The sequence below is a fragment of the Artemia sp. Qi Xiang Cuo genome, chromosome 11 (genome assembly GCF_049724085.1).
Source record: "Artemia sp. Qi Xiang Cuo chromosome 11, ASM4972408v1, whole genome shotgun sequence".
NCBI lineage: Eukaryota > Metazoa > Arthropoda > Branchiopoda > Anostraca > Artemiidae > Artemia > Artemia sp. Qi Xiang Cuo.
The window spans coordinates 36,837,754-36,861,978 of NC_142804.1; the positions used below are offsets into that span (position 1 = coordinate 36,837,754).

At 35.0% G+C, this 24,225-nt stretch overlaps 1 protein-coding gene across 2 annotated transcripts in view; it reads left to right on the plus strand.

Annotated features, from left to right (window-relative positions):
* Positions 1-24,225, plus strand: part of LOC148946941 (lysosome membrane protein 2-like) — a 206,086-nt gene that overhangs the window by 169,586 nt on the left and 12,275 nt on the right. For both annotated transcript variants that reach the window (XM_089096747.1, XM_089096748.1), the window contains exons 6-7: positions 20,963-21,187; positions 23,427-23,659. In XM_089096747.1, the coding sequence (XP_088952873.1) occupies positions 20,963-21,187; positions 23,427-23,659 (458 nt within the window). The remainder of the gene's footprint in view (positions 1-20,962; positions 21,188-23,426; positions 23,660-24,225) is intronic.

Genomic DNA, 24,225 nt, shown 5'->3' on the forward strand with positions numbered 1-24,225 from the left:
AGAAAGTAACTTTCTCTGAAATGATCTTTTAAAAGTATTTCTTGGTGTTAAGGTAACCAAAAAGGTGTAAAGTATAGTTGTGATGAAAAAGATAAGTACTTTAAGTTGCAAAATGGGTTTAGGAGTGAAATTAAGAAAGTAACTTTCTCTAAAATGGTCTTTGAAAAGTATTTCTTGGTGTTGAGGTAACCAAAAAGCTGTAAAGTATAGTTGTGGGTGAAAAAGATAAGTAATTCAAGTTGGAAACTTGGTTGATTATGGACAATAAGAAAGTAACTTTATCTTAAATTGTCTTTGAAAATTATTTATTTGTGTTGATTCATAAAAAATTCTGTATTGAATATATGCTTTTTAATATGAATAGTAATTCAAGTTCGAAACATTTCTTTTTAGATTCTTTATTAATTAAACTTTCTATTAAATGTTATTTGAAAAGTATTTCTTGGTTTTGAGGCATCCAAAAAGCTGCAAACTACAGTTGCGGATGAAAAAGATAAGTACTTCAAGTTGGAAACTTGGTTTAGGAGGGACATTAAGAAAGTAACTTGCTCTGAAATGGTCTTTGAAAAGTATTTCTTGGTTTTGAGGTATCCAAAAAGCTGTAAGGTATAGTTTCTGTAGAAAAATATAAGTAATTCAAGTTGGAAAATAGGTTTAGTAGGGACATTATGAAAGTAACTTGTTCTGAAATGATCCTTGAAAAGTATTTATTGGGTTTGAGGCATCAAAAAAAGCTGTAAAGTGTAGTGCTGGTGAAAAAGATAAGTACTTCAAGTTGAAAAAAAGGTTTAGAAGGGACATTAGGAAAGTAGCTTGCTTTGAAATGATCTTTGAAAAGTATTTCTTGGTGTTGAGGTAACCAAAAGGTTGTAAAGTATAGTTGTGATCAAAAAGATAAGTACTTCAAGTTGGAAAATGGGTTTAGGAGTGTAATTAAGAAAGTAACTTGCTCTAAAATTGTCTTTGAAAAGTATTTCTTGGTGTTGAGGAATCTAAAAAGCTGTAAAGTATAGGTTCGGTTGAAAAAGATAAGTAATTCAAGTTGAAAAATTGGTTTAGGAGGGACATTAATAAAGTAACTTGCTCTGAAATGATCTTTGAAAAGTATTTCTTGGTGTTGAGGTATTCCAAAATCTGTAAAGTATAGTTTCGTGTGAAAAAGATAAGTACTTCTACTTTGAATCTTTTTTTAGGAGGGACATTAAGATATTAACTTGCTCTGACATGGTCTTTGAAATTTATTTATTTGTGTTGAAGCATTAAAAAATATTTAAAGTATTTTTTTGCTTAGAATGATAATTACTTCAAGTTGGAATCTAGGTTTAGGAGGGTCATTAAGAAAGCAACTTGCTCTGAAATGGTCTGAAAAGTATTTCTTGATTTTGAGGTATCCAAAAAGCATTAAAGCATAGTTGCGTTAGAAAAAGATAAGTAATTCAAGTTGGAAAATAGGTTTAGAAGTGACATTATGAGAGTACCTTGCTCTGAAATGTTCATTGAAAATTTTTTCTTGGGTTTTTTGTATCCAAAAAAGCTGTAAATTGTAGTTGCTAGTGAAAAAGCTAAGTACTTCAAGTTGAAAAATGGGTTTAGTAGGGACATTAGGAAAGCAGCTTGCTTTGAAATGATCTTTGAAAAGTATTTCTTGGTGTTAAGGTAACCAAAAGGATTTAAAGTATAGTTTCGGATGAAAAAGATAAGTACTTCAAGATGTAAAATGGGTTTAGGAGGGACATTAAGAAAGCGACTTGCTCTGAAATGATATTTGAAAATTATTTTTTAGTGTTGAGGCATCACAAAATCTGTAAAGTCTAGTTTTGGGGGAAATAGATTAGTGCTTCAAGTTGGAAAATGGATTTAGGAGCGACATTCAGAAAGTAACTTGCTCTGAAATGGTCTTTGAAAAGTATTTCTTGGTGTTGAGGTATCCAAAAAGCTGTAGAGTATAGTTGAGGGTGAAAAAGATAAGTACTTCAAGTTGCAAAATGGGTTTAGGAGGGACATTAAGAAAGTAACTTGCTCTGAAATGACTTTTGAAAAATATTTCTTGGTGTTGAGGTATCCAAAAGCTGTAGAGTATAGTTGTGGGTGAAAAAGATAAGTACTTCAAGTTAGAAAATGGGTTTAGGAGGGACATTAAGAAAGTAACTTGCTCTGAAGTTGTTCTGAAAAGTGGATCTGGAAAATAGGTTCTGGAACTTGTTCTGGAAAGATAGAATAAAGCCATAAAAAAGCATTAAAAAAATGGAGAGGGGACTCTTTGGGGCCCGGGGAGGACCTTTGGGGATCCGGGGGCCCTTGAGGACCGGGTGGTCCTTTGGGTGCCCGGGGGAGCTTTGAGTACCAGGGGAGGACCTTTGGGGGTCGGAGGAGGGCGTTTGGGGGATAACATTTCGAAATTTTTACTTTTTAGTTTACTTTTTTTGCGGCGCATGCCTGCGGCGCATTCCTGCGGCGCTTTCCTGCGGTGCCTCCCTGCGGCGCATCCCCTGCGGCGCTTTCCTGACCCGCAGCGCATCCCTGCGGCACATCCGGCGGCGCTTTCCGGGCCCACGGTGCATCCCGGCGGCGCTTCTCTGGTCCAGGGGACCTTTGGGGGCCGGGGGAGGGCCTTTGGGGCACAGAGAGGGCCTGTGGGGCACAGGGATGGCCTTTGGGGGCATGGGGGACTTTTGGGGACCGTTGGAGGGCCTTTGGGACCCAGTTGGTCCTTTGGGCGCTCGATGGGCCTTTGGGGGGCCCGGGGATGGCATTTGGGGGTCTGGGTGGGCCTTTGGGGCGCCGGTGGCCCTTTGGGAGCTTGGGGGCCTTTGAGTGTCCGGGGGGCAGTTGGGGGCCTGGGGGACATTTGGGGACCGGTGGAGGGCCTTTGGGCGCTGGGGGGCCCGTTGCGGCCCGGGGGCTTCCTTCGGGGTTGGGGTAGGAGGATTGGAACCCTTTGGGGTTGGGTTAGAGGACCTCACAACACTGTTCAAATGAAACTTGTGTATTATAACGACCACAGAGTTTCACCATTAAATTCTCTTCTAAAATCTCTTCAAAAATCTTCTTTTAAAATTTCTCTATCTGTTTCGCCGAAATAGTTCCATAACCTGTCTAAAACGGTTTCGCCCAAATAATCCCTAAACGCAAATTCAGCGTGTTCCTTTGTTATTGGCATCTCTGCGCTAACGCATTTCAAATTAATAAGAAACCTTTTCGCGCGCTAAAACAATTCATCGCTAAGATGTTTCTTGCCTAATTGTTTCCATGTCCTTTGGTTATTAATATCCTTTGGAGTTCGACCAGTAGAACTGTTCCCGAGGCAAAGACATTAATGATTTTGATCTATTCCTGGAGAAATGTTTCTAGGCGAAAATTTTTAAAGTCTGACAGATGATGTCATTGATTGATTGATCTGTCAAGAAAGGGGAAATTAATTTGTTGTTTCTAAGGGGAATTATTGATTCACGATAGGTGAATTGAGGTCGACTGCACAGGTGTTCCAAGGTCGATGTTGTTGTTGTTGTAAGTGCACAATCTCAGCGAACTTTATGTAAATCAAGTTCACATGTGTGACTCGGTAATGTAGCTCGGTTCTGTGTTTTGAACATGTTATAAAGGGTATTTTTTTAAAATTTTTAAATTTAATTATTTTTCAGTCTACTATATACACACAAACAAACACTTGTCCGGGCCACCATATATTCCAAATATCAATGAGAAACAACATAAACCACGTGGTTCTCGTGCCAATATATGGTGTTAAAAAAAGTTGTAGGTGGCAGCAGGGGTGCGTGACACGATTCAATAAGGCCATTCTACTAATACTAAACTTGAGAGTTTAAAATTTGATAATGTGGAAGATGGTTGGAATAATTTTAGAAAAATAATTTGTGAAGTTGCTGAAGGTGTATTATTGAAGAAAGCTAGAACTGCAGCTAAGAATATTGTTGAAAAATTTTTATGTTTAATAGAAAGGATAAAAGAATTTAACAAGAATTATCTGAGTGATAGATCGTATGAAAACAAAAGAAATTTAAAGAAAATGGAGAAAGCATTAAAATATATATTAAGGAGGTGTGAAGTGGAGGCCATGGATAAAATTGCCGAGGATCTGGAAGATACAGCTAGACGGCATAATAGTAAAATATTGTACTGGCACATTAACAAATGGAGAGGGAGTAGTCAATCAGGACTTATCCCAGTTAAAGATAGGAATGGGGTGGCAATTAGCGATAAGGAAAAAACTAAAGCGAGATGGGCCGAACATTTTGAGAACTTGCTTAACCGAGATAGAGTTGCAGGAAAAAATATAGAGGAAAATGAAAAAGTTTGTGATATTTTGGATGTGAAGGAAGATTTGTTTTGTGAGGAGGAATTAGCAACAGTACTAAAAGGATTAAAGAATAACAAATCTTCTTGTGCTGATTGGGTGGTAAGTGAGTCTCTTAAATATGGTGGCTCTGAGGTCAGAAATAAGTTACTGAAGATTATGAATATGATTTTTGAAAAAGGGAAGTACCTAACGATTTTCGGAAAACATTAATTAAGCCACTTTATAAGGAAGGTGATAAAACTGAGTGTGGTAATTATAGAGGCATTAGTCTGGTCTCTGTAGGTAGTAAATTACTTAGTAATATGATACTTTTTAGACTGAGAGATGCCGTAGACAAAGTTTTAAGATAAGAGCAGTGTGGTTTAAGAAAAGGTAGAGGATGTGTCGACCAAACTTTCACTCTTAGGTTAATAATTGAGAAGTGCCTGACTTTTCAAACACCTTTGGTCCTCAGTTTTATAGATTATGAGCAAGCGTTCGATTCTGTTGATAGAAGAGCTTTAGTAAAGGTTTTATCCTTGTATGGTATACCAGACAAATGCATTAAAGTGATTAGTGCTATGTACGAGAATAACACTGCTACGGACTAGGAGACCGAGTTTCGCTTGGCGATGGGAATTAAAAAAAAAATAATAAGATCCCACGCCCCCTTTCGAAAATGTATACATCCCATACCCTGATTTACACAAAAAGAATTGTGTAATTTTCCTTGATTTCATTTTTTTCAATAAAGACGCAAAGGGGAAGGTAATTTTCAAACTCTTGGCGTCCATCCTTCCCATTCAATTGGTACCAAATTGGTAAGTTTATGTAAGTTTATGTAAAATTAATGTAAGGTTTCGACCACAAAACGGCCAGGAATTGTTCAGATTTTCTCGATATTCTTAATCAAACAATGCTCAACAAATAAGTTAATAATTCACATATTTTTTTTAAGTACTTTAAATTAAAAAAAACTATTACTATTTCAAATGTAAGAAAAATTTTCAGGGGGATTCTCAATAAAGGAGAATTTCCGTAGAGGTGGGTGCAAATTTATGCACCGAGTTTTTTCATTAGACAACACCCTTTTTTTATTTAAATTTTATATTAAAGGAGAAAAAATAACCAAAAGTGCACTCTTTGGGTCCCATGTGTCACTTTATAAGGTGAAATTTATAACGAGCAGTTAAATATAAAAATTAGTTTATAAATGGGCCCATAAATAACTCTCTATTATGCATTCCAAAAATGTCACCCAAATTGCGCTTTTAGTGCACCATGTGGCACTTTATCACGGCATTATCAAGATAGGCATATAGAAAAGATCAGATATAAGATTTACATTTTAAACAGCTATCTATGATGTTCCGTAGCAAAGAAGAAAAATAAGAGGACATATCACTGCTGACCATGTAAAAAGTGATGTTTTCTTGTTGTTCAATGAGTAGGCTATCGTGTATCGTGCAATTTTTCTGTAAAAGGTTTCAACAATGGTAATTTAAAGTGTACTTTTTGATTTGCATAAGACGTCGTTTTCAAATCATATGCAACTGACAAAAACAACAAAAGACAAACACCCATCGTTTCAGCAAAAGCCTTATAGGAATCCTCTCTCACTTCAAGGATTTCGACAAATCCTATTTGGATGTTGAAATCTTAAATGGAATAGCACCAACATCATTCATTCTGCTACTGGCCATTGTTGTCATGCTGGGGATATTACATTTGTCAGTTCGATTAAATTGTGACTTTAGTGAGGTTTTTGACGTAGTTTAGCCGAGTGGCTTAGTTGCAGTAAAATTCGTTTTTGTAGTTGGATCCTCCTCAGTAGTTTGAAACCCTCTGAAATTGGGATCTAGATTTAAGTCTAAGACGAGAAATTAGTCGTTTGAACAATTCACAAATAATCAGATTTTATGGATAACGAAGAGAAGCGGCATCACAAGGACGGCTCTGAATCTCAAGCTCACTTTAAGGGGCATATGACCCACCAATTAGACATAATTCTAAGCAGAGAGAGATTATCAAACGCAATGTCGGAATTAACAGAACTTACCAAATTTCCAAGAATGATAAGATTTTGCTGACTTATAAAACAGAAAGCAGGATCAAATGAAAGGTATGTATAAGAAAACAATCCACAATCTTAACAATTGAAACAAGGAATTTGAATCAGCTAATACAAAGAAAACATCAATGACAAACTCGGCCTATAATTAAGTTACATTTACCAAAATAATATTTTTCATTTATTATCGGGTTTTTAAGATGAATCATTAAAGAAACAAGTGCCTAAAAACAAGGCTCCCAAAAAAAAACGATTTGTCCATTCAAATTTCAATGGAATTTTTTGCATAGCTCGGGCTATTATCCCAAAAAGTATGAGGCTATGTGCTATGAACTCAGCTTTGTCTTCCAGAAGCTGCTTACTTGTATTATGTGATTCCTCACTTCCTAACTCTAAGTCTCCTTTTCTAAAGGATATTGCAAGTTTACTTTATGTGTCATACCTTTCATGAATCCACAATACAACAGTCATTTATTTGAAAATGGCAGGTCATGTACTTTTTTTGCCAAGATTTAGTGTTTTTCTTACTTTACGCTGTTGGCGTCCGTTTGTAAATTTAGTAAAAGCAACTGACGTTTTATGTTGACGAACTTACAGAATATATTGCCAAGATATTTGACATTAAATAATAAATAGTAATCACGAGGTTTGTCAATTGTTGGATATTTGGATAGCTGGTAGAAAATCCGTACAAGTCCAACATGACTACCGAAATCGTGTATATCAGTCCTATTTTGTCACTGTAGAGCACAAGTGAAAAATTTGACATTTATGGGGGTTCTTCTTCCTTGCTTTTATACAAATGTCTGTCATTTTCAGATTTGCCCTTCTTTTTTACGTTAATTTTTCAAACAGGACATCTTTACACTCTATCTACACGCTTTCTTCTGAGAAGGCACATCTGAATTTAAAAGTTCACATTTGGGAAAAAAGTTAATAGTAGAAACTTTTTCTGTGCAGTCTTGACTGAGAAAACCCACCATTTACTGGTGTAGGCCGTATGTTTCCAGTTTAAAAGCACAAACCAAAATCGTGTAATTTTTGAAAGGTGTATTTAGAACAGTGTGATTTTTTGTGCCGAACGATCAGCAAGAGCGAAAAGAAAATCATCATAATAGTCAAGATTTGTTGAAAAAACTAGTGAAAGCAGAATGGTTGTTTAATATATGTTGATATTAAATCCTGAAAGTCTTAGTATTTATTTTTTCTATGTTGTAATTATGAAAGAAAACTGTCTAAAATATATTTTGTTTTCAGTAAAGAACAAATGACGCTTTGGTCTTTAGTAGGCTTAGGAGGCGGTAACTTTACTCCTGTTTGCGGTAATTTCTGCTTGTTATGGGTTTGAGTTCGTTATTCATTTTAATTTATGCAGATTTTAATATTCATCTGCAGTAGCATCTATCATGTTAGGTTCCATGTGATTATTGATTTTGATTTTTGTTCTTTTTAGATATCAGTTACTCATTGATTAGGTTTTAATCCTCCTCTTTAGTTTGTTTTGAAAAACATGTTTTAGTTTTTTAATTAATTTCTATTTGTTTTACTTAACATTGTTTTATTGTTTGTTAATATTAGGATATTTGTGAGGTAGGTATTTTCGAATACCACAGTGCCTTTCCATGACGTACAAATAACAGTTCAATAGAGACAAATCCTTTTTTGACAGTGCTTCTATTACACAGCTGAGGATCGCAACTGTGTATGTGACCCAAATATCCAGAGATTTTGTTATTGTTTTCACTGTCTAATAAAAGGGTTTGTCCCTAATGAACTTTTATTTGTACAATATTATTGAGGCTTTTTTCTCTTTTTTTGCTGAAGAATTAATCTACCGAAGATCGCAATTTAAGTTTTAGTCAAAATTTCAATAATTCTGCCCAAATTTTTGAAAAAATGTAGGTTTTTATAATGCAATCCTGGTCATCATTCTGTAAGCACCCTTGAATACACACGAATCTTAATCCACCATTTTGTTAAATAATTTTTCAGGTTATTTCGTTGTAACCAAGTGCTTGTTTAAGTAAGTGGATGTCAAGTTCATTCATTAAAAAAATTTCCGTTTTGCTGATTGAAACTAAAAAATTAAATAACAAATTAGACGAAACGAATTCATCGATATTCTTTCTTCAATTTTTGTCTTAATTGAGGTTCTCTTGGTCCTGAAAATATCACTGAGCTTTCTACGTGACTTGAAACTTTAAAGCAAATCAGAGTAAGAAAAAAAATCGAATTTATCACACTATGAATCAATATAAATATATTTTCTTCCAAAAAGATTGTTCTGGTTAAGGTCCTTCATGGCGGTTGGAGAAAAATAATGTCTCGGGCCCACTTTGGGTTTCACGAATCAATATAAACTACTGTTTTTTTTTGTTTTTTTTTTTGTTTTTTTTTAAAATATGTTTTACCTCTTATGTTTGCTTGCCCAAGTATACATGTTCTGTAAGTTACTAGCCGATAAGAGAAAAAAACAAATTTCGGCCAATTCTTGGCTTCACGAATCAATCAACAATTTTTTCCCTGGTTTTTTCTTCATTGAAGCCTTCTTGTGTATGTCTGAATCCCAAAGTCCTTCTGAAATAAGAATTGTTGGCAATTCTGAGGAAAAATCTGAGGCAAAGCGACCGTATTATATACCTGAGTCAGTGATTTCCGAGAAAGAAGATCGCGAAGACAAATTACTGCCCCGAAACTAGACGCTATTCTACTTTTAACTGCTTTAGAAATAGAAGCACGGCATAGAGCTAAAGTTGGTCCATAAGGCACACCAAGATATAAAAAAGATTCCAAAGGTTATAAAATATTATCATAAATACGAACAGAAATATCTGAATTAACGAGATCATTAGCCTTAGGACCAAGAATTAAAAACTGACACTTTTCAGGGCGAAAAGGAAGTCCATGCTCACTAAAAACCTTTGCTAAAAAATCTACATTTTGTTGAAGTGACTGAAGTGATCGACCCAAAAGGAGTAAATCATATGCGTAAGCAATCCACGACAGAACATAACCTTTACCATAAATAAAAGTCAACTGAATTTGATCAAATAGCCCCGAAACAGTAACATTGAAAATCAAAGGAGAAATAATGCTTCCTTGTCTCAGCCTCCTACATAACTTAACATTATAATCACTAAACTGATTCTTCCACTTAATACGAAAGCGAGAGGAGCCATACCACTTTTTTAAAGCCAAAACTACTGGTAGTGGGACATTATTCTTCAGAAGCGTAGTCATAGCCCAAGAATGGATAATTGAATCATACGCCGCCGCAAAATCTAACGCAAGTGTATAAGCTCTATCCCATTGCTTACAAAAGGATATTATTCTTGACAGGAGGTTATGAGCAATATCCATGCTTAGACCCTTACGGAACCCAATTTGATTCAGGCCTTGGTTACAAGACTCCAAATAATTTAATAAAACTAACTCAAAAACCTTGCTAATCTGGTACGAAACAGTAATCGGCCTGTAATCAGAACATCGATTCGTATTCCCTCCTTTTTTTGAAAGGGGTGAAGTGGTATCACGAAAAAAACTAGTTGGTAGAACTCCAGAAGAAAGAATAGTAGTAAAAAGAGTAGCGAGGAGAAGGATTGCTTTGGGGGATGCCCATTTTATATGGTTTGAATGTATACCATCATCATCAAAAGAATGCTTACTTTTTAGAGCTTTAATTGCTACCGTTACATCTTCAACAGAAACAGATATTTTACTATTTGGGCGGGGTTTTGAAATTTCTTCCGATAATAAAGAGTCAAGCCGTGATTCAACTGCTGCATCACCGGATGAAAAAACATGATTATAATGAGTTATTCAATCATCTAGTTTCAGAGAACTATTAGAAGCTGGTGAACAATTATTATTACGACGTCTAGAATTAACCAAACTCCGAAGCTCATTCTTATCACTAGTAATCCTTGAACCAATTTCATCTTTTAGAATTTCATTATGCAAACGCAACTCAGCCCGAAAAACGCGTTTAGTTAATTTCATACCATCATAAAATGGTCCAGATCGCGGTTTTCCCGCGCAATTCCAAAGGTAACAAGCTTCAGATGCATTCTTTTGACTTTGCTTTAAAATCGGGTTAAGGTTCCAACCTAAAACACGAGATCCACGACGGAAAGAATCAGTCGTAAATGCTTTACTAGCCCCGACTTTTAAACTATGAACAATTTGAAGGTAAAATAGATCAATATCAATTTGATCAACATCCTTAGAATAATTTACAATTATTTTAGATAAAAGTGTATCTGATTCTTCACGATATTTTCACATTTTTTCCCTGTCCCAGATCATTTATTTACAATTTGACTAGAACGATGGATAATTTTAAAAGATGGAATTTGGATATTTAAATGAAAAGAAAGATAAAAATGGTCACTAATAGGCATATCCAATCCAACATGAACAGGCTGTGGCAATAACGCTGCATTCGAAAAAAGCACATGGTCTAGATTTGAGCAAGAACCAGAATTATGGACATACGTAAAATCCGCATCTTTTGAAACTATAGTAAAAACCGAAAACAAAGATAAAAGAGCGGAGGAGCGGACATCAGAGATAGCAATGTTGCAGTTAAAATCCCCGCAAATAAGCCACTGGAAATCTGATGGAACTTTCGCCACAAATCGCGATAATTCTAAACATGCAAAATTAAAATCAAAATCTGAATCAATAGCATTGATAATTTGTTGGTAAAGAGCAAGAGAAAACGATAATCCCTGGGATTCAAACAGCAACAAAATAACGATTAACGGGAAACGCTGAAACTGGAATATTCTCTCGAATCAAAATGCAAACGCCTCCAGATGGGCGTCCACCTGTAGGTGTAGCTGGAGATATAAAACACTTAAACTACTGTGACAGGCTCAAAAAAGGACTAGTAGAGTGGTCCAGAAGGTGATGCTCTTGCAGACACAAAATATCCAGATCGCGCAGCATAGACTGCAATACAAGTCGTTTATCACCAAATCCATTCAGATTCAGAGAAATAATCTTTGCACTAATCATTTTTTATTCTTTGCAACTTTTTCGGTTAACCGTTTGCAGCGAAAGATAAATCCAGTATGCTCATGAGATCCACAATGGAAGCAACAAGGTTCATTCTGGCAAGGGTTGTTCCTAGAATGAGAGTGTCCACTGCCAAGACACTTGAGAAAACGTTCCACGCTAGAGCAGCCCGACGGTATATGCTCTAGCGACCCGCATTTGTATCATATTCGCGGTAAAAACTTATAATCAGTAAGCCGGAAACGTTCGTAGCCAATGTGAATCCCATGACGCAAATAATGAGACTTGGCCGTCGCCGAACGGAAGTAAACACGATATGATTTCGAAGCACCGATGCGCTGTATCTCTTCGATACCTTGGTTAGAAGCACACACCCTCTGGATCGATTGGGAAGTCCACTCGTGATAATAAACCAACAATTCTCGATTTGCGAAACTCAGTTTTACCGACCTTTTCATTCAAACAGGCTTTCAAGTTTTCGGCGTTTTGTCTTTTCGTATGAATGACCCATTTCTGTTGCTGGGATCCTGATTCCTTAGAAAGTGAAATCCGCACTATACCATCAGCTCCATCCAACGATTTCAGAAAAGCTTCACGCTTTGCACTAATCATTTTTATTCTTTGCAACTTTTTCGGTTAACCGTTTGTAGCGAAAGATAAATCCAGTATGCTCATGAGATCCACAATGGAAGCAACAAGGTTCATTCTGGCAAGGGTTGTTCCTAGAATGAGAGTGTCCACTGCCAAGACACTTGAGAAAACGTTCCACGCTAGAGCAGCCCGACGGTATATGCTCTAGCGACCCGCATTTGTATCATATTCGCGGTAAAAACTTATAATCAGTAAGCCGGAAACGTTCGTAGCCAATGTGAATCCCATGACGAAAATAATGAGACTTGGCCGTCGCCGAACGGAAGTATACACGATATGATTTTAAAACACCGATGTGCTGTATCTCTTCGATACCTTGGTTAGAAGCACACACACCCTCTGGATCGATTGGGAAGTCCACTCGTGATAATAAACCCACAATTCTCGATTTGCGAAACTCAGTTTTACCGACCTTTTCATTCAAACAGGCTTTCAAGTTTTCGACGTTTTGTCTTTTCGTATGAATGACCCATTTCGGTTGCTAGGATTCTGATTCCTTAGAAAGTGAAATCCGCACTATACCATCAGCTCCATCCAACGATTTCAGAAAAACTTCACGGTTTAAGGGATCATCACAATCTTGTGGCGGTGATTCTACTACAAGCCCCACTGTTTCTGACTCGTTATTCAGCGGAGGCCAGGATTTATCATTAAGTTTTTCTTTATTTATACAGCTCAAAACCTCGCTCTGTACTCCGTCACAACACTCTTTCACCAAAGCAGGAGTCTTCGCTACCTTACTTGTGACGTAATCAAGTTTATCAATAATGCTAACAAGATGCCGGTTCCAGGTTTGAATGGCACGGCTAAAGTGAGCATTTTGATCCGTATCTATCGCAGGTATCGCATCACTTGCAGTCATAATGAATTTCAAATTTGGCAAGCGAGGGGTTGCATCTTCAGAAATAAGGATGTCTAAAATATCCTGTTACAGGCTTTGCTTAGCAGAGGGGCCGCGACATGCAAGGAGTTTATGCGTGGGGTTCACTAGAGATGTTAGGAGGCTTCTAGCTTGATCAAGATGATCATTAGAATAGAAGTTTGCACACGAAGATATACAGGAGGCGGACAAAATTCCTGACTGTAGACAGTGCCGGAAAAAACTTAAAACTGGTGAATAAACAAGTCTCTGAAGGAGGAGGGATCTGCAGGGAAGCAGGTTTATCAGCAAATTTCTCACAGCAGTCAGGGCACTGGTATATTATAATACTGTCTTTCTCAATGCTTTGAAGAATTTCACAGCGGTTATGGCAGAGGCGACCACAACCCCCAGCAGATGTGTTGCAAATAATTGTTCCTCTGGTTGCGAGACTGAGGCTCTCTTTGCAAACTTTGCATCCTGTCTTGTACAACTTTTCAGAAGTCACGGCAGCCATTTATCAATTAATAATAATAACATATAAATATTGACTTAGGTGCTATGCGCTAAGGAAATGGAAGGGGGCTACCCCAAACCACTACCCCGCCTTCGCCTGAGTAAAACTATTACCAGATAAAATCTCTGCTTACGGGAGGTATTCTCCTCGGTGATCTTATATCCAAAAATAACAGTTCATAAGCGCTCACACTCTATCACCGCGGATCGCGCCAAAATTCATTTCATTTCACATAGCATCCTCCTTCGCGCAATTTAATTTACTGTAATTTATTTCAAACTTAATCCTTATTCCAAACTAAGTTACTGAATTAAATTCAAGCTCAAGCAGTGAATTAATGAATATCAAGAATCTAGGTTAAGTTCAGGTCAATTCACTAAAAGTCCACTGTTATTTATTCCAAACTAAGTCACTGAATTAAACAGGAAATTAAAGATAATTCAATGGAAAGCAAAGCATCACTGAACGGTAATAGTATCATTGGTATTTTGCCATCAGATATCATCATTGAACAGAATAATAGTAATTATAAAAATGAGAAGACGAAATACTTCAAGCAAGTATGTGCACATAATAGAGTTATTGTAGCATTTAATGCTGACAAAGACAATTATTTGAACTATTCAACAAGCACTAATGGTGACACAGTTGAAGATGTATGTGTACAATGTCATGACAGTGAGAGATTAAATTTTTTTGGACTTCCAAAAAAATTCATCTTTACTGTTGGTGGATATATTAGAATAAAATACCCAGAGCTGATTGTCTATAAACATATTGCATACCTAAAAGTGATAGTTGACAACGAGGGTCAACTTCTTGCTCGTTGCGTGGGTAACATGTTACCACTTGATAAATCATATCGCCATCTTTTGGATATTAGCATTCAACGAAAGGTAAAAAGAAGACAGGTGTACTGCTGCACCAATGTCATAAAACATATCATCTCTCTGTGCCAGAATTGTTAGATGTGTAAAAATAATGTGGCAATAGGCAGTTAAATCATCGGTAAAATAAAAAGGTTTTTGGCAGTTAATATCACCATGGAAATTAATGACATTTCAAAGAAAAGCAAAGCATCAGTGAATGGTGGTACTTTCATCAGCAGTTTACCATCAGATAATGACATTAATCACAATTAATCACATTAATTAGAATTAAAGACATTTCAAAGAAAAGCAAAGCAGGGTCATCAGTTTATGGCCCCAAAATGGAATAATTGTCATCTCAAGAGAAAATGTAGTGAAGTATTTTATGGAGTGGATTCAAAGCATTTTCTTTTATTTTTATGATAATGTTCTACATGCCATCATTTCAATAAAATATTTTATGTATTGCTTTTTTTGTTGCCATTATTTTTAGGGTACGCTAGCAAGTCGAAAGTAAAGAATGTGTATCAAAAAGTCGGAGATGTAAGACACACAGTTACAAACACAACAAACACAAACAAACACAGTTACTTGGTAAATTCCAAGTCTTTTAATTAGTGACTGAGAATCAAAAATCAACGAAAACAGCACTTTTGCGTTGAACAAAGTCAGCTACTTAGTAAATTCGAAGTCTTTTAAATGATGACTGAGTATCTAAAATTAATGAAAAAGCACTTTTTTATAGAACAAACTCAGCTACTTGGTACGTTCCAAGTCATTTTAGTTGGTGACCGAGTATAAGAAATTAATAAAAAAAAAACTTTTGCATAGAAAAAACTCAGCTACTTGGTAAATTAAAGTCTAAGTCTTTTAATTGGTGACTGAGTATCAAAAATTAATGAAAACACTTTTGCTTAGAACAAACTAAGCTACCAAGTCTTTTAATTGGTGACTGAGTATCAAATAATAGTAAGAAAAGCCCTTTTAAATAGAACAAACTCAGCTACTTGGTGAATTCCAAGTCTTTTAATTGGTGACTGAGTATCAAAAATTAATAAAAAAGCACTTTTGCATAGAAAGAACTCAGCTACTTGCTAAAATCCTGGTCTTTTAATTGGTGACTGAGTATCAAAATTAATAAAAAAGTACTTTTGCGTAGAACAAATTAAGCTACTTGGTAAATTCCAACTCATTTAACTGGTGAATGAGTGTCAAAAATTAATAAAAAAGTACTTTTCAATTGAACAAACTCAGCTACTCAGCAAATTCCAAGTCTTTTAATTGGTGACTGAGTAACAAAATTAATAAAAAAGTACTTTTCCATAGAAAAAACTCAGCTACTTGTTAAATTTGAAGTCATTTAATCAGCAGTGTGAAAGTCAATTTAAAATAAATAAGACAAAAAAAATTGTGAAGTCTTAGTATTTTAGTTTTCTTGGTTAGTTTAGGTTAGGTTACATTAAGATAACTGCTTTTAAGTTAGTTTTGTTTAGGTTAGGTTAGCTTGGTTGGCCATGCTAATCTAACCTAAAAGAGCCTATCTTAAAAGCAGTTAACTTACCAAGAAATCTAAATTACCAAGACTTCACAAGATTTTTAATTTGTTTTCGCTTTCTTCATTTTAAATTGACTACTTGGCGACTTGGAATTTACAAAGTAGCTGAGTTTGTTCCATGCAAAAGTGCTTTCTTATTAATTTTTGATACCTAGGGTACCTTCCTTCATTCAAGCTTCTTTCCAACATGTATTATCATACATTTCCTTAAAACAGCTGAAAACTCCTTTTCTTACATCTCCGAGTTTTTGATAAACACCCTAAACGTTCGACTCGCTAGCGTACCCTAGAACTAGTGAAAAAAAAGTAATGCATAAAATATTTTTATTGAAATAATGGCATGTAGAATATCATCATAAAAAAATAAAAAAAATGCTTTGAATCTACTCCATAAAATACTTCATTGAGTTTTCTCTTGACATGACACTTATTCCGTTTTGGGTTCATATACGAGTTTTAGAACGGTTTCAGGTACAATTGTATCACGCATTACATCATTGGTACTATTGGGATCATCAGATACAGTCTGGGATCAGACTGTATCTGATGGTAAACTGCTGATGATAGTAGCACTATTCACTGATGCTTTGCTTTTCATTGAAATGTCATTAACTTCCATGGTGATATTAACAGCCAATGCCCTTTTTATTTTGCCGGTGATTTCACTGTTTATTATCGCATTATTTTTACACGGGTAACACTTCTGGTACTGAGACATGATATGTCTTATGACATTGGTTCAGCAGTACGCCTGTCTTTTTTTTAACTTCCGTTGATTACTAATACCCGAAAGATAATGATATGATTTATCAAGTGGTAACGTGTTACCACACTACGAATAAGAAGTTGAACCTCGTTGTCAACTGTTACTTTTATGTATACAATATGTTTAAACACTATCATCTCTGAGAATTTTATCCAAGTATATCCACCAACAGTAATGATGAATTTTTTCAGTAGTCCAAATAAATTTAATCTATCATATCATGACATTGACATTGCACACCGACATTTCCAATAGTGTCACCATTAGTGCTTTTTTCATAGTTCAAATATTTATCTTTGTAAGTATTCCACTACGATAACTCTATTATGTGCACACATAATTTTTTTGAAGTGCTTCATCTTCACATTTTCATCATTGCTATTATTCTCTTCAATATAATTGCTATTATTCTCTAATATCTAATTGTAAACTACCAATGATACTATTAACGTTCATTGATGCTTTGCTTTCCATTGAACTGTCTTTATTTTCCTTGGCGATGTTATTTGTCCATGCCCTTTTAGTTCTTCCCTCAATTTCACTGCCTATTATCGCATTGTTTTTACATAGGATACAGTTCCGACACATAGATAAGATATGATTTATGGCATTGATGCTGGAGTACGCTTGTCTTAGTTTTACGTATCGCTGAATGGTAATCCAAAAGATGATGATATGAATTATTAGCAGGTAACGTATTACTCACGCCATAAGCAAGAAGTTGGCCCTCATCATCAACAGTTAGTTTTAGGCTTGCATTTTCTTTGAGCACTATCATATCTGGAAATTTTACTCTGGCATATCCACCACTATGACCATTGAATTATTTTGGCTCTCCGAAGAAATTTAATCTCTCATTGCCATAACAACGCTTGCACACATTTTCAATGATGTCATCATTAGTGCTTGTTTCGCAAATGAAATATTTGTCCTTGTCAGCATTCAATGCTACGACAACTCCATCATGTAGACATGCTTTCTCGAAACAATTCATCCTTACTTTTTTAAATATGATGTATGTGTTTATCCTTCCAGGGAATAATTAATATTGACCGAAAACATACAATTAGCCAAACAATGTCGATGACCAACCATAGAGTACCAATGGGGTGGCCGCATAAGAAAAAAACAAAAACCACGTTCATCAAAGATCGCATGTCATTTTAAGACATGGAAAAAAGCTTTAAAAAACTTAAGTCTAGAAAAACGAAGTTCAAAATAAAAATTGGGGGATTGGGGTACTGGAGGGGGGCATGGGCCCTGTTTGGGGACTCGGGGCCCTGAAGTGGGGACATGGGGTCCTATTTGGGGACTCGGGACCCTGGAAGGGAATGTGGGGTCTCAAACTCATGCGCAAGCCCGGTAAAGAAAAATGGATATGCACAGGGCTATTACATTACAATAAAGATACCTTCCCTGTTCTAGTCATAATCAATAGTCAATAACCAATAATAGGCTCGATACTATTAGAGTACAAATAGATCTCATCCAATTGTTTATTAGAATCCATACCAAAACTTCGTTTATTAGACATAATGTCACTTCAAACTCACTTCTATTATCACAGAAAGAATATCTGGCCATTCCAAGTAGACCCCGGCACCGCGCCAATAAGGGAAGGCCGGTGGTGGCTGGGCCAATAATAGGAGTGGCGGCGCGCCACCGGTTAGCCGTCGATGATTTTTCCACGCTTATGCCGGTGCTATCTCAGCGATGTGCCACCGGCGCGATCAATGTTGACCGCAAATATTAATGTTTTCATCAGTCTTTCTCAAATCCCAACTATTCATTAGTTAAAACCTTCGCAAGTTGCTGGCTGGACGCTGGTCTTCTTCGTTTTTCATCAAGAGAAGTAGAGATCTGGTAGAAACGAAATGGTTGAGGCGTTTCAGAACCTTTGCATAATAGTTGAAGTATCTATTAGCTATGTATTCTAAACATAAATAATTATCAAAATTAGTTGTTTTTTTCATCGAGCATTACTGTATACAAAAACTTCAAATACCGTATCACAAAATTTGTCAATTATCTGGGTTAAAACTTTGAATAGTAGTTTGAACTTAGAAGCTTAATTTTTTCATAATGCTCTTTGCCTATTTCTGTGTTCTCACCTTTAAAACAGTAGAAATGGGCAACTTTGATTTTGATTGGTTTTTTTTTGCTTTTTTGGATTCCTAAAAAGCCCTCCTTGTATTATAAACTTGTTTTTGATAGCAATTAGAAAATAAAAAAAAGTTTTTGAGTTTTTTCGGCTTTCTTATAGAATATATGTCACGTAGGCTAGTGCTGAACTGCTGCTTTTTTTCTTATTATTCAACTGTTTTTTTCTTATTGCTTTTGGCTGCCCTTTTGGATATTATTCATTTTTTTCTTTTGGGGATTTATTCCAAATTAGAGACTCATAAAGACCTAATATCAGTTAAATTATAAACTGCATCTAAAAGGAGTAAATTTATCAAATTGAAAAATACATGAAGGTGAAACACTCCAATTACAATGAAAGAAAAGCCACTTCAATACAAATTATAGTTCTTACTTGTAAATAGCTTGTAAATACCTTATATTAGAAGAACTTCCAATTGCATAAAAAAAGCACAACTATTAAGTTAAAGCTACAATTTGGAATTTCTCCAATGACAATGAAAAAAGGTTCTTTCTGTTTTATCGTGATTATTATCCAAAAGTGGGAACAGAATTTATCCCAATATCAGATGTGTAAGAAATCCAAAAATACCCAATACAATGAACAAGTCCCAACGGAGGGGGGGGGGGCTGGGTCTATCAAAATATTTCTATGGTTTCCCAGGGAATTTGATATCATTTTCTTCCGTCTCCGCTTTAAATTAAGAAAAAATTTACTTTTTGGCATTCCTGCATATAATTAAAAAAAATCAAGGTATTATCATTTAAAAAAGATAGCCCCTACCCCCCTCCTCTGAATACCGCCTTGATAGGATACCCTCTCTGCTTTAAATTAAGAAAATAAATAACTTTTTTGGCATCCCTGCCTTCAATAAAAAAATCAAAGTATTTTCATTTAAAAATGAAAGCCCCCTACCCATCCCCTCTTTGGATGTCTTGATAGGATACCGTCTCTGCTTTAAATTTTTTTTTTAATAACTTTTTGGCATCCCAAAATATCTTATTCTATAGAATTAAATGAAAAAAAATTAGCCTTTAATCGTTTGTTGATTTTCATATGCACTTCAAACATTAACAAAACGAAGACAGAGCGGCGATATCTCATCAGTAACACTGATAAGTTGCTGACGACAAGGGCAGATGCCAACGCCTTTCCAGTCAAAAAATTTATTATCTCAGTCTTTGAAAACTCTGATTGTTCTTTCAATAAGAAATATCAAGAAAAAATTTAAATTCTGCAACCATGTAATTTAGCCTTCTTCTTTCATTTTTAGCCGTGTGTTTTGTGCCCCAAAAAGTTTAGCCGTTGGAAAATAATTCATTGAATAAATAATGGACAGTAGTTCTGGATGAATTTCCTACAGACATTTTTTATATTCTTTATTTTTATACTTTTGATGCCCTTAGCTCCCTCGAAATTAAATTTTGAAGAAATAAGGATTGTGTTCAAGGCAAGACAGATTTTTCTTTCATTTAATGTATTACAAACAATATTAGAGGTTTTTAATACTTTAACCTCTCTTTTTTCCTTCTCTCACTAAAGGGGTCTTGTGGGGGTTGATCATTGTCTATTCAAACTAAAAATTAGGCATAGAGCTTGTTATGTAATGAGACACCAAAATACGAACTTTTGAAGGCTCAATTCTACCAGTAAAAGGCACCCCATCATTAAGATTATTAATTCCAAAGCCCATTTATAGGATTCTCATGGAAAACTAAGTGTTCACTAAGTTTTCACGATGTTGTCAGATAGATGATCTATTTTTTTGTAGTCAATTAAATTTCCAATTTCAATTTTGAATTTATTTAATGCACTTTTTTTATTTATCATAGTATTAATCCAAATGTTAAAATTTATGGTTTTGTCCCTAAATGCATAATCTCTTATGTTTTTTGTCATTGAACATTTCAATTCAACAGAACTCATTTACCCTACTTCGGTTTTCTACTCTATCGATGTCGCCAAACGAGATTCCTTATGAACGATGTGGTTCAATCTATACTGAATAGAGTGGCTAAGATGGCTTGGCATGTCTTACAGATAAATAAAGGTCGTATTAAGCTGCCAAAAAGGGGAAGGGAGATAAGACTTGTTACCATAGTCAAAGCAAAAGCTTCCAACAGAGTATGAAGGAAGAGGGCTCTCCAGTATGCTAACAATAAGTTGCTCATTATTGCAACAAATCTCTTGTAATACTGGTGGATTTATTTTACAGGCAATCGGTGGAAAAATGGAAGGACAGAAAAAGGCTAACCCCTGGGTTTTTTCATTTTTTGAAGATGCTTTACCTGACTATGACGATGGTGCGTTTATAACAGAAACAGTTCGGAATATTCTTGAAGATGGATATGACAGTGCAGGACTAAAGGCTTTAAAAGAATCAGGCATTCCTGTCCCAGCAACTCGATTTGAGGGACTGCTTTTGAAAAGGAATATTGGGGTATATCGTCATATTTTTCTCTTTTTTTGCTATGTAGTTTAGAGCTTTGAATACATTCAAAAGACTCCGTTTTCAATTTTTTGTATTTATTTGTTTAGCTCATAGACGATCTTTGAAATTCGAAAAGAGAAGCTACCGAAATATTAGCAGAGGCTTAGGTACCCAACCATATAAAAGGATAAATGTCAAATACAAAACAAAGATCGGAGAAAGATGTTTAATACTTAACTGGTTTCGATTATAGTGTAACAGACATCGGATGAATACTTTTTAAACTCTGTTTTTCTTTTGTGTTGTTTTCTTATGTATGGCTGAATATCACTTTTGAAGTAGATTTTGCTACAAAGTTTAGTGTTTAGGGCATAACTGTTGAGGAGTGTTCTTGTGCGTGTACGTAGATTGACATACAAGCAAAAGTCAACACCTCATCAACTTATTTCTAATGCTAAAACATGAAAAAAAAACCTAAAATTGGAGAACAATTGGTTTAAATCCTAAAAGGCTGAATTTAAATTTTTGTTTTTTCTTTCTTTTTGCTTCATAATTATATACACATTAAAAACACTTCCAAATGACATGAAGAGCTCTAAGAACGTGTCATCTGCCAAACAAGAAAATGTACAGAACATTCAACTGAAGAATTGTTAAAACAGAGATAAATATTGGATGTTCTATAGAAAACCATGTAGTCTGGGATGTAATTCCCAGACTAATTCATTTAATTTAGGGAGAAATGACTTATGCTATGGCCCACTTAACTTGCAAATAGCTAATTTTCATTTATTTTGTTTATGTCTAGTTGAGTCTTTGGGGAGCGAAGTGTTCTAAAGCATTTATTTTACAGCATTTAAAAGATGGATTATTCGAAACTTGATTTTCTCTGACATTGCCTATTCTTGGAAAGGGAGGGGGGGTGTCTATGAAATGAGATTTTGGTATTTATGTTTCGAAAATAGCGTTTAAAAAAAGGACAAAGGGTATTCTATAATGGACAACACGATCATTATTCATTTGTTTTCTCTAGCTCAGGAAAACTGTTACCACTTACTTGTTCGTGGATTTGAAACCACCAATGCGCATCTTGAAAAGCAACAGGTTTTTTTCTTTAAAAATGCTCCTTTGAGCATAACGCTATTTTTACTTTTCACATTCCTGGATTCAAACCGTTAGAAAGAACTTTTAAGTCCAATAAATGTCCAAGAGTGTATCAGCATTTCTAAACATCTTCACTGATGGAACCATGTAGTTCTGTTCATCTTCTTTCATCTTTCTTAAGTGGGAAATGATGGATTCTGACAGACAATAACAATCTATAGCAGAGAATGCTTCGATTCCGTGAAAGATAAGTATTAATTCTCTAGTGGAGCTGTATTTCAAAGGCAAAGTAACTTTCATGTAGTATAACATCACGGAAATGACAGAATTGGCAAATGAGGTCAGAGGCAGTGGCGTTGTATAGGGGGAGGGAGGCAATTACAGCCCCTCCCAATAATTTGGAGAAAAAATTTATATATAGCCCATGCCCCTTGACCATCACGATATGGACCCCTCTTGCTCCCCCAATAAAAATGCTGGAGCTACGTCCATGGTCAGAGAGGTGGTCATTCAACAGAACTGTTTGCCTGTACAAAGCGTTTTCCGCGCTATAGTGATATAAATATACACCAAGGGTACCTTTAAGGGAGGAAAATAGAGCAGACCCCCCCCCCGCTCTCCCTAAAAAATTTGATTGCTCCAAAACGCATTGACAATGATTATTTTTAGTAAAACCTGAAAAGAGCTCATTCCTAAAGCCATTACATTTAGCAAAAACACAAACAAACCTAGAATTCCAATGGGTAACCATTTCCTTATTTGCACCGTGCAAGAAAAATAAGGACAGAAAGTTGTTAGCCATGGGCTTTGTTCCCATGAAGCTGAGATTCTTGGCACACAAACGTATCATTGCATGCGTCTTATCTTTTGCTAATGGGACTGTTTGTTTCTTCTCTAGTGCATCAAAGTTTCCATAAATTCTTTTTTCTTTTTTCTTTTTTTGCCTTATTTTGTTTTTATTTATGCAAGTTTTTTGAATTTTTTATAGATAAAATGTAGCTTGGTTTTCTTAGGTAAGTTAAGATAATTTTTAAATTCGTCACTATGTAGATTCATCTGCATAGATTCACATTTTCAGTTCCTAACGTTACCTAAACAAATTTTTAGCAGCTATATTCAACCAGCCTACTAATTTTTCTTATAGAAAAACGAGAGCTATCAAGGAGTCATTGAAATAGACAACGGTTCCAACGGATACCATAAACTTGGTAGGTTTGTTTCCTGGAATGGAGATAGAGAACTCGATATTTGGCCAGAAAGAGATGAAAGCAACTCTTGCAATCAAATAAATGGGACTGATGGAACACTGTTCGGCCCATATACAGTTAAACCCGACCCAAGTGAAAAATTGTACGTCTTCATCCCGGACCTCTGCAGGTAAGTATCGTAAAACCAGGCTCAAGAAAGAATTTATTTGTATATATATATATATATATATATATATATATATATATATATATATATATATATATATATATATATATATATATATATATATATATATATATATATATATATATATATATATATATATATATATATACATATATATATATATATATATATATATATATATATATATATATAGTATATATAGATATATATATATATATACATATATATATATATATATATATATATACATATGTATATATATATATATATATATATATATATATATATATATATATATATATATATATATATATATGTATATATGTATATATATATATATATATATATATATATGTATATATATATATATATATATATATATGTATATATATATGAATCTATAAAGAAAATGTTGAATAATTTGTGTTTGTGCTCTTTTCTGTAAGTATGATGCTTAGCTTATTTTTGAAATCAAGAAAAACGTGACAGATAACCACAGGGCTCAAGCCAATAAATTTAAGAAAATATTGGGGTGTAGAAACTAAGAA